Source organism: Staurois parvus, unplaced genomic scaffold, assembly GCF_062004578.1.
Source record: "Staurois parvus isolate SC_StPar_1 unplaced genomic scaffold, SC_StPar_1.0 ptg000352l, whole genome shotgun sequence".
Lineage (NCBI taxonomy): Eukaryota > Metazoa > Chordata > Amphibia > Anura > Ranidae > Staurois > Staurois parvus.
In genome coordinates, this window is record NW_028318148.1 from 287,233 (window position 1) to 302,704 (window position 15,472).

General features: G+C 42.1%; 2 protein-coding genes across 3 annotated transcripts in view; one reads left to right on the plus strand and one right to left on the minus strand.

Moving 5' to 3' along the window:
• The window catches only part of PMPCA (peptidase, mitochondrial processing subunit alpha), a 32,375-nt gene extending 18,433 nt beyond the window's left edge, over positions 1–13,942 (plus strand). Inside the window, exons 10-13 of the mRNA XM_089684656.1 lie at positions 4,806–4,896; positions 6,343–6,405; positions 6,942–7,086; positions 9,136–13,942. Coding sequence (XP_089540782.1) covers positions 4,806–4,896; positions 6,343–6,405; positions 6,942–7,086; positions 9,136–9,305 — 469 coding nt within the window. The 3' untranslated portion in view covers positions 9,306–13,942. The remainder of the gene's footprint in view (positions 1–4,805; positions 4,897–6,342; positions 6,406–6,941; positions 7,087–9,135) is intronic.
• INPP5E (inositol polyphosphate-5-phosphatase E) overlaps positions 13,671–15,472 on the minus strand; it is a 48,700-nt gene continuing 46,898 nt past the window's right edge. For both annotated transcript variants that reach the window (XM_089684654.1, XM_089684655.1), the window contains one exon: positions 13,671–14,447. In XM_089684654.1, coding sequence (XP_089540780.1) covers positions 14,315–14,447 — 133 coding nt within the window. In that variant the 3' untranslated portion in view covers positions 13,671–14,314. The remainder of the gene's footprint in view (positions 14,448–15,472) is intronic.

The window sequence follows — 15,472 nt, forward strand, 5'->3', positions numbered from 1 at the left end:
GTGGGGTGGTCAGATTGTACAGGTGAGTCTGTGGGGTGGTCAGATTGTACAGGTGAGTCTGTGGGGTGGTCAGATAGTACAGGTGAGTCTGTGGGGTGGTCAGATAGTACAGGTGAGTCTGTAAGGTGGTCTGATAGTACAGGTGAGTCTGTGGGGTGGGCAGATAGTACAGGTGAGTCTGTGGGTTTGGGCAGATAGTACAGGTGAGTCTGTGGGGTGGGCAGATAGTACAGGTGAGTCTGTGGGGTGGGCAGATAGTACAGGTGAGTCTGTGGGGTGGTCAGATAGTACAGGTGAGTCTGTAAGGTGGTCAGATAGTACAGGTGAGTCTGTGGGGTGGTCAGATATTACAGGTGAGTCTGTGGGGTGGTCAGATAGTACAGGTGAGTCTGTAAGGTGGTCAGATAGTACAGGTGAGTCTGTAAGGTGGTCAGATAGTACAGGTGAGTCTGTGGGGTGGTCAGATAGTACAGGTGAGTCTGTGGGGTGGTCAGATAGTACAGGTGAGTCTGTAAGGTGGTCTGATAGTACAGGTGAGTCTGTGGGGTGGGCAGATAGTACAGGTGAGTCTGTGGGTTTGGGCAGATAGTACAGGTGAGTCTGTGGGGTGGGCAGATAGTACAGGTGAGTCTGTGGGGTGGTCAGATAGTACAGGTGAGTCTGTGGGGTGGTCAGATTGTACAGGTGAGTCTGTGGGGTGGTCAGATTGTACAGGTGAGTCTGTGGGGTGGTCAGATTGTACAGGTGAGTCTGTGGGGTGGTCAGATTGTACAGGTGAGTCTGTGGGGTGGTCAGATAGTACAGGTGAGTCTGTGGGGTGGTCAGATAGTACAGGTGAGTCTGTCGGGTGGTCAGATAGTACAGGTGAGTCTGTGGGGTGGTCAGATAGTACAGGTGAGTCTGTAAGGTGGTCTGATAGTACAGGTGAGTCTGTAAGGTGGTCTGATAGTACAGGTGAGTCTGTAAGGTGGTCTGATAGTACAGGTGAGTCTGTGGGGTGGACAGATAGTACAGGTGATTCTGTGAGTTTGGGCAGATAGTACAGGTGAGTCTGCGGGGTGGTCAGATAGTACAGGTGAGTCTGTGGGGTGGTCAGATTGTACAGGTGAGTCTGCGGGGTGGTCAGATAGTACAGGTGAGTCTGTGGGGTGGTCAGATTGTACAGGTGAGTCTGTGGGGTGGTCAGATAGTACAGGTGAGTCTGTGGGGTGGTCAGATAGTACAGGTGAGTCTGTGGGGTGGTCAGATTGTACAGGTGAGTCTGTGGGGTGGTCAGATAGTACAGGTGAGTCTGTGGGGTGGTCAGATTGTACAGGTGAGTCTGTGGGGTGGTCAGATAGTACAGGTTAGTCTGTGGGGTGGTCAGATAGTACAGGTGAGTCTGTGGGGTGGTCAGATTGTACAGGTGAGTCTGTGGGGTGGTCAGATAGTACAGGTGAGTCTGTGGGGTGGTCAGATTGTACAGGTGAGTCTGTGGGGTGGTCAGATAGTACAGGTGAGTCTGTGGGGTGGTCAGATTGTACAGGTGAGTCTGTGGGGTGGTCAGATTGTACAGGTGAGTCTGTGGGGTGGTCAGATTGTACAGGTGAGTCTGTGGGGTGGTCAGATAGTACAGGTGAGTCTGTGGGGTGGTCAGATAGTACAGGTAACCCTGGAAAGTAGCCATTTGTTTCAAGGTTTGACGTGTTGTGCATTCAGAGATGTCGCCTTTCTATCATCTCGAACCAGTCTGTCCATTCTCCTCTGACATCAACAGGGCATTTTTGTCCAGACAACTACCACTCACTGGAATTATTCTCTTTTTCGGAAAATTCTCTGTAAACCCTAGAGATGGTTATGCATAAAAATTCCTTTTTGAAATACTCAGACCAGCCCATCGGCACCAATAACCATACCACGTTCAAAGTCACTTAAATCCCATTTCTTCCCCATTCTGATGCTCGGTTTGAACTTCAGCAAGTCATCTTCACCACGTCTAGTTACCTAAATGCATTGATTTGCTGCCATGTGATTGGCTGATTAGTAATTTGTGTTACCAAGCAATTGAACAGGTGTACCTAATAAAGAGGCCAATGAGTGTATATTAAACTAGAAAAGTTACAATTTCTGGGGAAATTGTGTGAAGTGTTCTTGCCTCCACTTTGCTGCCTGCTCACACACCTGGGTTCCTATGGCAACTCACTCTACAAGGGCAGAGAAGAGCGGTTAAAAACAAACTGCTCCAACTTGCTCACTTCACTGGCAGTTGCCATCTTCAAACAGTTGTAGTTTAAAAATTATAAATCCTACACCAAAGAGCTTTATATTGTGAGAATCACAAGATCCAGTCCTACATTTTGATGCATAGTATGTCTCTGAAATGTTAGAAATGAAGGCACAGTCGCAGTTTAGAAATTGCCCTTCAAATTTGAGGTGGCTAGAGTGGAGTTTCAATGAATGTCAATGGGCAGCGTGAGTTGCAAACAAATGGTCATATTGTGAAGACTATCAGGACTATGGCTTAGCCGTGGACATTTTTAGTGGCAGCAGGGATAGCTGAACGTTTTGATATAAGATTTGTGTAGATGGGCTTGAAAATGAGGGAGTGATAGCAGTTTAGAAATCATGTCCTGATTTTTCAGCTCCCACTCTAGCTTTTGTCAGCTCCCACTCTAGTTTTGAACATTCCACCATTCATTCCTACGGGACCAATTTCACCACAAAAACGCCGATATTTCGTGAACCATTCTGCGAAACGTTCCACAAAGTAATAGCACACCAATCTGGAACAATCCGCACATTTCAGTATATTACTGTCTATGTAGTGTAAAAACTGTGGGAGGACTTAGGGTGGTAAATTTGGCTATAATAATAAGAATATATATGTGAGATAACAGTAAGTGGTCTTGCCATGCAAGAGCACTTAAATACTAGTTTTCACTTGTTTCCTTTTTTGCTCCTCAGTGCTGCTGATCTTCTGCAGCATCTTTGCAGTCACTTCCTCCCTACATGCACTCCAGCTAAGACTAGATGGCATGTCTCAAGCTGGTTTCCTGTTTGTGACCATAAACCATGTTTGTGCAATGTGTATTGAATTAGCCACATGCATTATTGATCGGATGCACGTGTGATGGGGTGACCATGCATTATCATCCTAAATAATAGGAGCATTGTCACCCTGAAACAGTAAGTGCGTGAAGTAAGTACTTCATGCCAGAATCACCAGTTGTTATTTGAATAACACTCACTATTACATTTACATTTTAAAGTGAGTTTTTGGGTTTATGTGTAATTTAACTATTTCTGTATAAATCCCTTGCATGTTACAGGTCTGCTTTAAGTGGAATCTGTGATAACTTGCAATATTTAACTAATTAGGTATAAAGTATTTTGTTTTGAACTGTATCTCTACTCTCACTTCCTATTATGAGGCCGACTCCAGTTTGGCTGGAAATTGGGATTCGTGCAAATCTCTAGAATCACAACACAGGGATGTGCAAATCATATCTCCTGACACCCAGGACATGCAGTTGTCAAAGGTAGCTATTCATTGTTCAGGCATAATTCCAATCTGTCTTCCAAAGCACTTCTATGCAAAACTGGCTATGAATCGCATCCTATGTAAACAATTATCTCAAAATGCCACTATACTCTAAGCTGTGTGAATTTGGAACCCATCACACAGGAACCTTTTTTAACCGGAACAAAATTGCACAACATAGATCATCCTTCATAGAAAACAATGTATTTTCAGATCACATCTGATTCGCCTCCGTGTGAACCAGGACTAAGCCTCCGTTCACACCTGGGCATTTGGGATCACGGCAGAATCGTTGTGATTCTGCCTGTGTTTTCAAAACGTACCACAATTGCAAAACCCAGATCCAGGTGCCATTATCTTCAATGACACCTATAAAATCCGGTACGGTTTTGCCGTGATTGTCACACAGCAAATCACATCGCGTGAAGCTTTTCACTCAAAAAGGAGCAGGAGCTTCTTTTGGGCAACTAGTCTCATGTGATGCTATTTGCCACGCGACAATTGCGGCAAAGCCACATCGCATTTTAGGTGCCACTGAAAATAATGCAGCAATTCTGCTGCATATCCAAGTGTGATTGGAGTCTCGCGGAACGGATAATGGAGCTTGATTTAGCCGCACAGCAGGCACTTGTACTGAACACCCAAAGCTTCTGTGTGCGAGGGTAACCTGAAGGAATAAAGTTTCCCCCCGTCTTATAGGGGCTGGCGCCTCATTTACTCGCTCAGCAGGTTCACTTTTGCTGAATGTTAAGAGAGCCAAGACACTCTCCTTTCCTGATCATCACCCAATCGGTGTTCGTCGCACTGCAGAGTCTCTCCCCTCCCCGCTAGTCCCTGTGTGTGGTGCTAGAGACAGGCAGGGAGGTGAGGAGGAGCTAAACAGTGCAATGTTAAAACCTTTATTTGAATAGTTTTGGTTAAAATTATTGTTTTTTTTTTTATCAGGACAAGCAGATTGTCATGAGCGACAGGTAGATTAGGACCCACATTTAGTCCCTTGCACAAGTAGTTTTTTTTTTTTACTTTCCACACCCCCAACAACACTGAACATAAGAAATCTTTTGGTAGATAACACAGTTGATATTTCTATTTCAACTGTGGATTTAACTACTTTCTTTTTGCAGATTTCCTCTTGAAAATGTGAATTTGAGATTAGTCAGGGAATGTATGCACAGGTTGCCACACATATTCATTGATCACCTGAGCCTACTGAAATCAGTGGGGTCATGTAACCATCGTCTGGTTTGTAGGGTCACTCTTACTCATCTGTCATATGATATTACAGGCACCACTGGATGTACAATGCCACAGCTTACCACCACAGCTATGAGGATACTGGACTTCTGTGTATTCATGCCAGCTCAGACCCCCGTCAGGTACGTCCTGATCCAAGAGTTATTTATCATTCCAAATCAGATCGTCAGGAAGTCTGTGGCTCTTAAAACATATCATTTAAGTGACAACTTTGTTTAAAAAAAAAAAAAAAGTAATTTTCCAAAGATTTATGGCAAAAAATAAGATCTTCCATGGACTCAACTTGCCTCTCAGCAAATTCCTTGGGGTGCCTACTTTCCAAAAAGGAGTGCCCTGCCATTTTAGCACCACAAGAAATATGATAGGCAGTCAAAGTAAAAAGCTACGTAAATTTCAAATATATACCATAATTTGTATAACTTTGAAACAAACGAATAAATATACACGTATAGGGATTTTTTTTTTTTTTACCAAGGACATGTAGCATACATTTTGGCCTACATGTTTGACTAAATTTGAGTTTATTGGATATCTTTTATAACAGAAAGTAGAAAATGTTTTTTTTTTTTTTTTTTCTTTTTTAAACTGTTCGGACCGTTATCATTTATATCATAAAAATCTCTGTGGCGATCAAATACCCCAAAAGGAAGCTCCATTTGTGTGAAAAAAGAACACAAATTTTGTTTGGGTACAGCGTTGCATGATCGTGCAATTACCGGTTGAAATAGCGCAGCACCGAATAGCAAAAAATGGACTGATCAGGAAGGGGGGAGTTAAATCTTCCGGAGGGCAAGTGATTAACACTGAAATGCCAAACCCATCACTTTTTAATGTATATGTTTTTGATTCTTTATATTTTACTGTAATGAGATTCACGCTAAAGGACACAATAGGTTAAGTTTATTATTTGCAGCCACAGATCCTATTGTGCTACCCCAGCAGATACATTTTAGAGCAAAATTTCAGATTTAAACTTACCTCTTAGCCAATTGGACTTTAGTTTTGGATTGCAAGTGGGCACGAATTAAACTTTTTCTTTCTTTCTTCCCCTATCTACCCATCCCTGTGACCCCACGGGAATAGCTGTGTAGTTGTTACTTGGACAAGAAGGCTTGAACTGCAATAAAAACACATAAAAGTGTATTTGTGTATATATATATATGTGTGTGTGTGTGTGTGTGTATATGTATATATATATATATATATATATATATATATATATATATATATATACACACACATATATATATATACACAAATACACTTTTTTTTTTTTTTTTTTAATTTTAATCTGTGTCATTATTGGAGAGATTTCCCCTCACTTCCTGTTCTGACAGGAAGTGAAGGGAAGTCTCTCTAGTAGAGATACAGACCGCATTTACAAAAACTTAAAGATCTAGTCATTTCCTATATTATGCAAAGCAAAAATAAAACGTTTGGATAGAGTTCAGCTCTAAGTACACTTATGTTACTCCCTGGTGCTCTGTATGGGTCTCTGAGAATATCACATTGGATTAATATGGCTAAGATGGAAACCCCCTTTTAATAGTAGTATTATTTTTCTGCAGGTGAGAGAGATGGTTGAGATTATCACTCGGGAGTTCACCCTGATGGCAGGATCTGTAGGGGAGGTCTGTACTGCATCATTCATTAACTATTGCATGCATGCTTTTATATAAGTGTACCAATTTGTGTGTCTGCTCGCTGGATAATCTGATGTTCCCCATGTTCTGAGCCTCTTGTCTGAAAGAGTGTTATATTAGGAGGGAGTGCTTTCCTAAAGGCAGCCAATCACCCTAAAGCTGAAATTTGTTTAATGCATTTTTTTTTTTTAATGAAGATGACCTTTATTTTTCACAATTTTTGCTTACGGTTCTTTCACTACATAGTACAGACAAATGCTTATAAGATGGTTATAGCGCAAACACAGACTTTTTTTTACCTTGCTAAATTACTTAAAAGTTTTTATTGTCTAACATTACCTATATGGTTCTGCGTCTGTGTTTTTTTTGTGCGGGAGCGTGTGCATGTACTGCTTCAGTCCAAAGACTGCTGTGAGTTGCACTGTGCATGACGTGTAGTTACAATCAGGATAGAGGGATGCCAAAGCACTTTGTATCCAATTTTGTAAAATACACCCATTAATATTTTGTTGTGGTCAGAGCAGGTGGAGCTGGAACGTGCAAAGACGCAGCTGAAATCGATGCTGATGATGAACCTGGAATCTCGACCTGTGATTTTCGAGGATGTTGGAAGACAAGTGTTGGCAACTGGCACCCGGAAACTCCCACATGAACTGTGTAGCCTTATTAGTAAGTACTTTGTGGAGGATATTGGGATGCACAGAATCCGCTCCATGTTTCCAATAACAAGGGATTATGGGAATACACTGTCCTCTTCTGACAAACCATAATGAAATGTAGTTTTATATGTTCCAGTAATGTAAGTAAACCAGCTGAGTAGGTGCTTTGTTTAGTGACCGAACGCTGCGCAGCTGAATTCATAAAGTAACTGAAGTACTCTTCATCAGTAATCTGGCAAAGGGAACATCTGAGCAGCACCCAGCCTCCCTCCTGAATATGAGAGCCCAGCACTGCTTCTCAAATGAAAGGCCTTTTAACCACTTGCCCTCCTGAGGATTTACACCCCCCCCCCCCTTCCTGTCCAGGCCATTTTTTGCATTGATTTAACTGACAATTGTACGGTCATGCAACACTGCACCAAAATGAAATTTACGTCCTTTTTTTCCCACGAATTGAGCTTTCTTTTGGTGGTATTTGATCGCCTGTGCATTTATTTTTTGCGCTATATTAAAAAAAACCCGTCAATTTTGAGAAAAAGAAATATATTTTTGACTTTTTGCTATTAAACATGTCCAGTAAAAAATTTTTAAAGATCTAATTTTGTCAAATTTACACCAAAATGTATTCTGCCAAGTGTCTTTGCTAAAAAAAAAAAAATCCCAATATGTGTAAATGAATTGGTTTTACGGGAAAGTTACAGCATTTACAAATGGTAGTATAGATACTGGAATTTAATTTTTACTAGTAATGGCAGTGATCAGCGACTTCTAGTAGGACTGCGGTGGACATTTTGACACTGGGAGGAACTGACTTGGTGTCACTGACATCCCCAGTGACACCAATACAGTGATCAGTGCAAAAAAAAAAGCACTGACACTGTACTAATGGCGCAGGGTGGGGTTAACATGAGGAGCAATCAAAGGGTTAACTGTGTTGCAGGGAGTGTTTTACTGGGGGGTGGTGCCTGTGTGCTTCACTGTAATCGCACTGCTTTGGATGGCTGTGCTGTGCACAGCCATCCAAAGCAGTGTGCCCAAGCTGACAGAGAGGAGGATTGTTAGTAAACAAAACAGCCTCCTCCCCCCCATCTGAGATGCTCAGTAATCAGCGAGTGCCGGCGATTAATCACTGGCCAGGACCCAATGATTGACAGCCATGGCTGCGAATGGCGGCGTGGGTAGGGCACGCACGTGGGTTGTGTACACCCCCTACCTGGATATGCAAAATCATGTATATATGTGATTTTGCGCACCCCTGCTGCCCTTTAGCAGTATATCTGCTATAAGGCGGTGGGAAAGCGGTTAAATTCCAACCAGGTGTTCATGGCTTGCTCAGAACAGTTATCTAAAACCTAAGGTTTTTTTTTTTTTCTCAGCTAGGGGGACACCAAGACTAGATCTTTCATTTCTCCTACACTAGGCCTGGTAACTTTAAGATCCCAGTCTCAAAATTAGAGGAAGGAGAAGATTCAGCTCCTCCTAGAGGGCATATACACATCCAAGCAAAGGTAATCAGTCTACACACTGTGATGCAGTGCTCTCTCAGGTTCTAAAGATAGTTATCTATCATTTGATGATTATGGAGCCAGACACCTGAATTTGACAGGTACCTGCTCCCACTTCCGCTGCGATCGCCTAGGTGATCAGAAGTGGAAGTTGCCCTCCCTCCCCGTAGTCTTCTGGGACACGTGACAGGTCCCAGAAGACTACGGGACCACTCACAAAGCTACTTGCGCATGCGCAGTGGGCACCCGGCTGTGAGCCCGCAAGCTGTCACAGCCGGGTTTCCACACGGAAGATGCCAGCACTGGACACACAGGATGGCCGGTGAACCTGAGTGGTGCGAGTGTCTGTTTTTCAAAAGTCAGCAGCTACAGTTTTTTTTTTAATTTTGACTGGATCTCCGCTTTAAATACATTTGCAGTGTTTATTTAATAGCTTTAGATCCTTAGCTGTGCTCTTTAATGGTTCACAGAGGTCCTTAGCTCATATTAAGTGCAGTATGTAATATCTCTGGTTGTATTGAAGGGTTGGTTTAACTATTTAATATACTTTGCAGGCAACATTAAAGCAAGTGACATCAAAAGGGTAGCAACAAAGATGCTGAGGAATAAGCCTGCAGTGGCAGCGTTAGGGGACCTATCCGAGTTACCAGACTATGATCAGATCCAGACCGCACTCTCCAGTAAAGACGGACGCCTTCCACGGTCATACCGCCTGTTCCGATAGATTGCTTCACTGAAGTAAGCTGCCCGCTGAGATCTCTTAAGAGATGCCACAGGAGGACAAAGTTTGTGCTACACTGTATTTTCTGTTTATGGATGCTTGGCATAGAAGGCATCACAGTCGCAATCAATGAAATCCACAATATCAGGTCCAGACCTGCTGCTACTGATGAAAGCGTATGCTGGCTGACCGAAACAGCAGTATTGATGTTCAGGGTATCGACTATGGGAACTGGTGACTACATCCCCATGGTGAATATAAAGACTGCATTTTCGTCTTCAATGGTTCTGCATACAAAGTTTCTGCCTGTTCAACTGTTAAAGGATTGCATTTGTTCCTGTGTCATTGTTTAAGTGTCAGATTACAGTAAACCTGTGCTTTTTTTTTTTTCCCCATGCAGGGAAAAGGAGCAGGTTCACTTAATTTCCACTTGCCACTGTAACAGCACACACTCAACGTTTGCTCACTCCCATTTGGCAGCAAAGAGAGAAGGCCATTTGTTAATAACTTGGAGCTTACACAAGGCTGAGAACTCTCTCTGCCCCCATGTGACAGCACTGGACCAGTCCTCAAACACCAGTGCTGTCCCATCAGAGGATGAGGAATTTCTCTTTGTTTCCAGCAGTTAAGAGTTGCAGAGCAGCAAAGGTAAGGCGAATATGTACAGGGAGCAGTTAAGTGAACCTGCTACTTTGCCTGGCTTAGGTTTACCTTAATATTGTACATGCTGCAGTGTAGAGTAAAAGGAAATCTCCCATCATGCTGAGCACAAAAAAAAAATAAATTAGATTTAGCCATTAGATAGTAAATGGTACCCCCCTCATGTGAAGAAATTTATTTTGTGGGATTAAATGTGGGAAAAAAAGTAAATTTGGTCATTTTCCTAGTTTAACTTTTTCTGTTTTGTAAGCAGCTCTTAGTTAAAGTGATCGTAACCCCCCCCCCCCCCTTTTTTTTTTTTTCTCTTTTAGTTAAAATAAAAAAGAGGGTTTATACATACCTGCTCTGTGCAATGGCAATGCACAGGGTAGATACTTATTTCCTCTTCTGGGGTCCCCTGCTGAAACTGTCAGCTCCTCTTTTTCTGTTTGTGCTGCCTCACAGCGCATCTGTCTCTCCCCCCTCTCTCTTTACAGGATTGAACTGACAGCAGCAGGATCCAATGGCTCCTGCTGCTCTCAGCATAGCCAAGGAGAGGGGAGAGAAGACTTGCATCTGGGGACAGAGGTGGATTGTTAGAGGTCTCTGGTAAGTGTTAGGGGGCTGGGGGAATAGTGTTGTAAGGTTTTTACTTCAATGCAGAGAATGCATTGAGGTTAAGAAAAAAAAAACCTTTAGATGACTTTAGCACTTTAAATGACAAGATGAAAGCAGGCACAGCAAGTGTTCTATGAGCTAAAGCTATAGGGAACTATAAAAGTCTATCCTCTAATCCAGGTATGTATTCATTATAGTACATCTAAACACTAAAGCTGCTTTCACACTGATCCATTTTTCTTCCGCTTTTGCATTTACAAGAAAAAAAAACGGAAGAAAATTGTGTGAATGTGCATTTCTATGGCGCTCTTCACACATCTGTTGCAGGTCTGATGCATTTTTTAAAAAAGTACCAAAAACCCGCCTCCCTATTGAAATAAATGGAAAACACCTGTCCCAATGTCCACAAGTGTAAGCAGCATTCTTCCAACTGACCATCATACTAATCTATCATAAGTTGTGGATATAGTAATTTTTATCAGGGGGGTTCCCTGAGACCAGAAAGTTAATTTAAAGGTTCTTCTGTCTTAAAAAGGTTGAGAAAGGCTGGATTAAATCTTTCTTCAAAGTAGTATCCTGTAATGCCCCATAAAGCAGGCGTGAGAACTCGTAGGGAACATGCTGGTAGAAGTATTGGCTTTCTTGTCCAGTCTTGACACTACAGAGAAAAGTAAGGACATTAACCCTGCTATTTCATGTGTGAATGTATCATAAAATGTCTGTTAGGTCAAACTGTATGCATATCTGCTGGGTATTTAATGGTTTTCCTGATGTTCTGTTTTAAAGACTACAAATCTTAAATGGACATGATGGAAGATGAGAGATATTGGTCAATGTGAATGGTGATAACTGTCCTTCAGATACAACAGTGCAGGGGGGGAGGTCATCTGCAGCAGGCCACTCCAGTGCAGGCTTCTTTTAGGTATAAGTGGGTCTAGGTCAAAAGCAACTTTTGGGTCATTATTATTGTTGTAAAGAGGACCTGAACTCTGCAATCTGTGTCCGAAAAAGGCTGCGGGAAAAGAACTAGTCACTAGTATTGCCAATGGCTGCTCAGCAGCTGATCGTTTATGCTGTCACAGTAGTGACATCACCAAGTCTCACTCCAATACCTGTGAGCCTAGCACTCAAAGGTGGCAATGCCTCTCATAACAAATATATGGTTCTGTGTCAGAGCATTGCTGAGGTCTTCCCGCTGAGTACAACCAGGTTCAGTAGATTGTGCATAGATGTATATGCAAACATCTACCTCTATCCACCCTTAGCAACCAGTATTGGTCAATCCTTACAGTTTGGCGGGCTGCCTTGCAGTGAACCTGTATTATTTGGATATTTTGGAAATACATTAATTTTAGCCTTGAATAGAGTGGGGGAGGGGGATAAACCATCAGTGGGTTTTACTGCTCTGTATGACTCTCCTCATCCCCCAATTCTTTCATGACAGTCAGGACGCAGCTGGTACTTCTGTAATGGAAGAGTTGCTACAATGTTTTCACTATAGCTGCAAACATTAATAAAAGCATGAACAGTTAGGCCCTGTGCACACAGTGTCGTTTTGTTTACTCAGGAACTTGTGACATCTGTGTGCAAGGGGCCACAATACTGGCAATAGAGAAGCATTTTACTTGTGTGTACACTTATACACACCTATACTCAACATGAGCTCTTTACATACAGTTTTTGACCACTTGCACACAGGTATCACAAGTTCCTGAGTAAACTTCAGTAAATGATGACGCTCGTGTGAAAGGGGCCTAAACAAATGAACACGATTAAATTATGGCACTCAAATGTAAACATTTTCTATTTTTGTTTTACTGCTCTGTACTCAACGCTGTATTATTGATCTTTACGCAGCTGTGTGTGATGACCCATAGACAGCAATACATCTCTTTACAGGTCAGCATTTTTTACTCCCGTGTGCAACAGGCCTAATAAGAGTTGGCTGCATAAACTCCAAAATTGCTTTTCTTTGAGTTCACTGGGGAAATCAGAAGTGCTCTCTGTATAGCGATCACACCAGTTCCAGTATAGACAGACATGCTTCTAGCCATACTCATAACCGTATGCCATTGTAATTTTATAATGAACTTTTCCTTTACTGACAGTCATTGTTTTAAAACTGTCATGTAGTGGTACAGATGGTGGAGCCTCTTCATAACATTAGAACCCCAGTGTTTAGTAGATAAACAGTCATTTTGGGTGGATAGTCAAATTTTACATGAAGATGAACTGTTAATGTCATTGGTCTTTTAGGAAGTAAATAGACTTCATTCTCATGAATGTGAAGCATCTCTGTGATGTCTCTGGTCATGTTATCATATATAGAAAGTGTCTTGATGATGTTACTTGTTTAAAGGATAAGTTCACCTTTTGTTCCACTCATAATTTAGGGTAGAACCTGTAACATGTTCCAGCAGCTTCAGCCTTCTCCCAGTGAGAACGAGCTGGGTTCTTCTCCCAGCACCCACTGTCACGATTTGAAAATAACGCAGCCATGCAGGGCTCTGGCCACACGCTGCGTTCATTCAGTTTCCTGTAAATGACTTAAATTACAAGTACCGTCAGCTGCTTGTAGTTCTGAATGGACTGCAGGGTTACTGATGAGCAGCCTCATCTTTCATTCACAAGCCCTGCAGCTTGTATACAGTCAGCCTGTATGAAGGTACAGGCTGAAAGTTGCAGGGCTTTTCTACAGGAGTCTGGCATTGCACCACTGATCACAGGGGCAATGCTTTCCAGGCTCCTTAGGGAAAAAATAATAAATGCACATGTTTTCCTGCAAAAATATGTGCATTTATGTATTTTATTTTTTTCAAAGAAGGTGAACTTATCCTTTAAGGTGAGTGAATAGTCTGTGTTCTCATGAACATGAAGTGTCTGTTATTTCACTGATGTCTAGTGCATAGACAGGTTGCATTCTTATGAATATGTACTGTAGTTCAGTGATGCCACTGGTCTCTTGTGAATGGACAGACCATGTTCTTATGAATAGGGAAGCAGCTCAGTTTTGTTACAGATCTCAGTGATGACAAGGGTCTCTAGGGAATGTAGAGGGAAATCCATGATTTTCACAATTCTTAGCAGATTTCTTTAATGGCATACAGCACAGAAGATGAGGAATGACTTTATTTCATGGCCAATTAAAAGATAAATAAATATTTACATATATTACATTTCAGTATAACACAGGAAGGCCAAGGAAAGATGCATGCTGGGAGCTCACTTGATTAACATCTAGAGCCCCCTTTGCAAGATAAAGTTAGTATTGCAACATTGCTGTTTGGTGAGGTTACTGTAAGCCACTTTATGTAAAATGGTCCCTTTTCACATGCGTTTCTTTCAATGGTAAAAAAAAAAAAATAAAACCTAGTTTAACATAACAGGCTTCTGTGTCATCAGATTACCAAACAATTACTACTTCCCATGAACTGGCATTCCTGTCCTCTGCATGCAGTGCAGGCAGCTTCCTTCTAAGATGGATCGATTTTTAGTTTGCGAGGTACAAATAACAATGCTGAATGGAGAGAGGCGTTCCTAACAAACTGATATGTTGCACACTGGTTCACCTCACAAAATGGTAATGACATCCACATGCTCCTATTAAAATGATTGGTTGATTCTGAACCCTCAGCCACTGTAATGGCTTCCTACATTGTAGGCACACTTTGAGGCATCCTGACTCCTGAGGTCAGCCACGACAGGCAAGTAAAATACTTATGTCCATCTGCTCACCAGACTCCATAGCTCTCTAGTCAGGAGATTGCACAGACTGCACTACTTTTCTGGTTCTTTATCACCTGCCGTTTCTGTAGCTCTCGTGAAATCCGCCTCTTGATTCCCAGAAGATACAACTCACGATCAAATAGCCCTGCAGCCAGTGGAATGCTGAAAAAACAAATTGCAGAATATACCTTTTAACCATCAATATGATAGACTCACAGATGCATCTTATGTTCTAAAATATTTCATTTAGAAGGGAACCAAAATTTTTTTATATGTGCTCCAAACTTTCACAGCTCTGCTTGCTGGCTCTAGCCAAAGAACTTTCTCTCTTCCCAATATCCAATCATTTACATGGTTACCACAAAGCAATCACACATCAAAAATCCTTTATTGGACCTTGATCAGATAACACTGCCCACCAAGTCTAAGGCATTTTACACTGTAAAGGGCTTAAATAATGGAAAAAGTGAATGTCTTTATTGTACATCCCAGGACACAGGCTATCTTCATATCCATTAAGATATGGGTGAAACAGCCTGCAGACAGTCATCTTGCAAATCACGTGGCGGCAGCAGCAGAGTGGCTTTCTCAGAGGCACAGTAGAAATACAGGTTGCAGCAATTATTTTTTTTAAAGGGGACCACTGTGTATGTTGTATTATAATGTAATATCATCAGCTACATACAGTATTGCAGTGCGGTGTTATGCACCAGTATGGGGAGCTTCCCTTTTGCTGCCAGAACAAAATCAAGTCTGCCTGAATGCTTCTCTGCCATTCAGGAAATGCCTTCTACTTTTGTCAATGAATACAAGGCTTTCCCTGATTGGCAAAGGTGGAGAGGCAGGCAGGTGACTCCATAATCTCCATCTCAGTCAATTAGAAGCCTGATATTCACTGACAAAAATACAAGGCTTTTCCTGAATGGCTGAGAAGCATTCAGGCCAACTTGATTTTGTTTCAGCAGTTGACAGGATGTCAGTTGTACTGCTGTAGAGCACCATACTGCATGTAGCTGATGCTACTACAATATAATACAGTGCACACAGCAACCAAATCAGTAATGGAAATCATTTGTTTGAGCCATCTCGTGATCCGTGGACATGAAGGGTAGCCCAAACAAACTAAAGTGACTTAAGCTTTATTGTGCGCAAAGAGTTGCTTTATTTCAGAGAATAGGGCCCAGGGG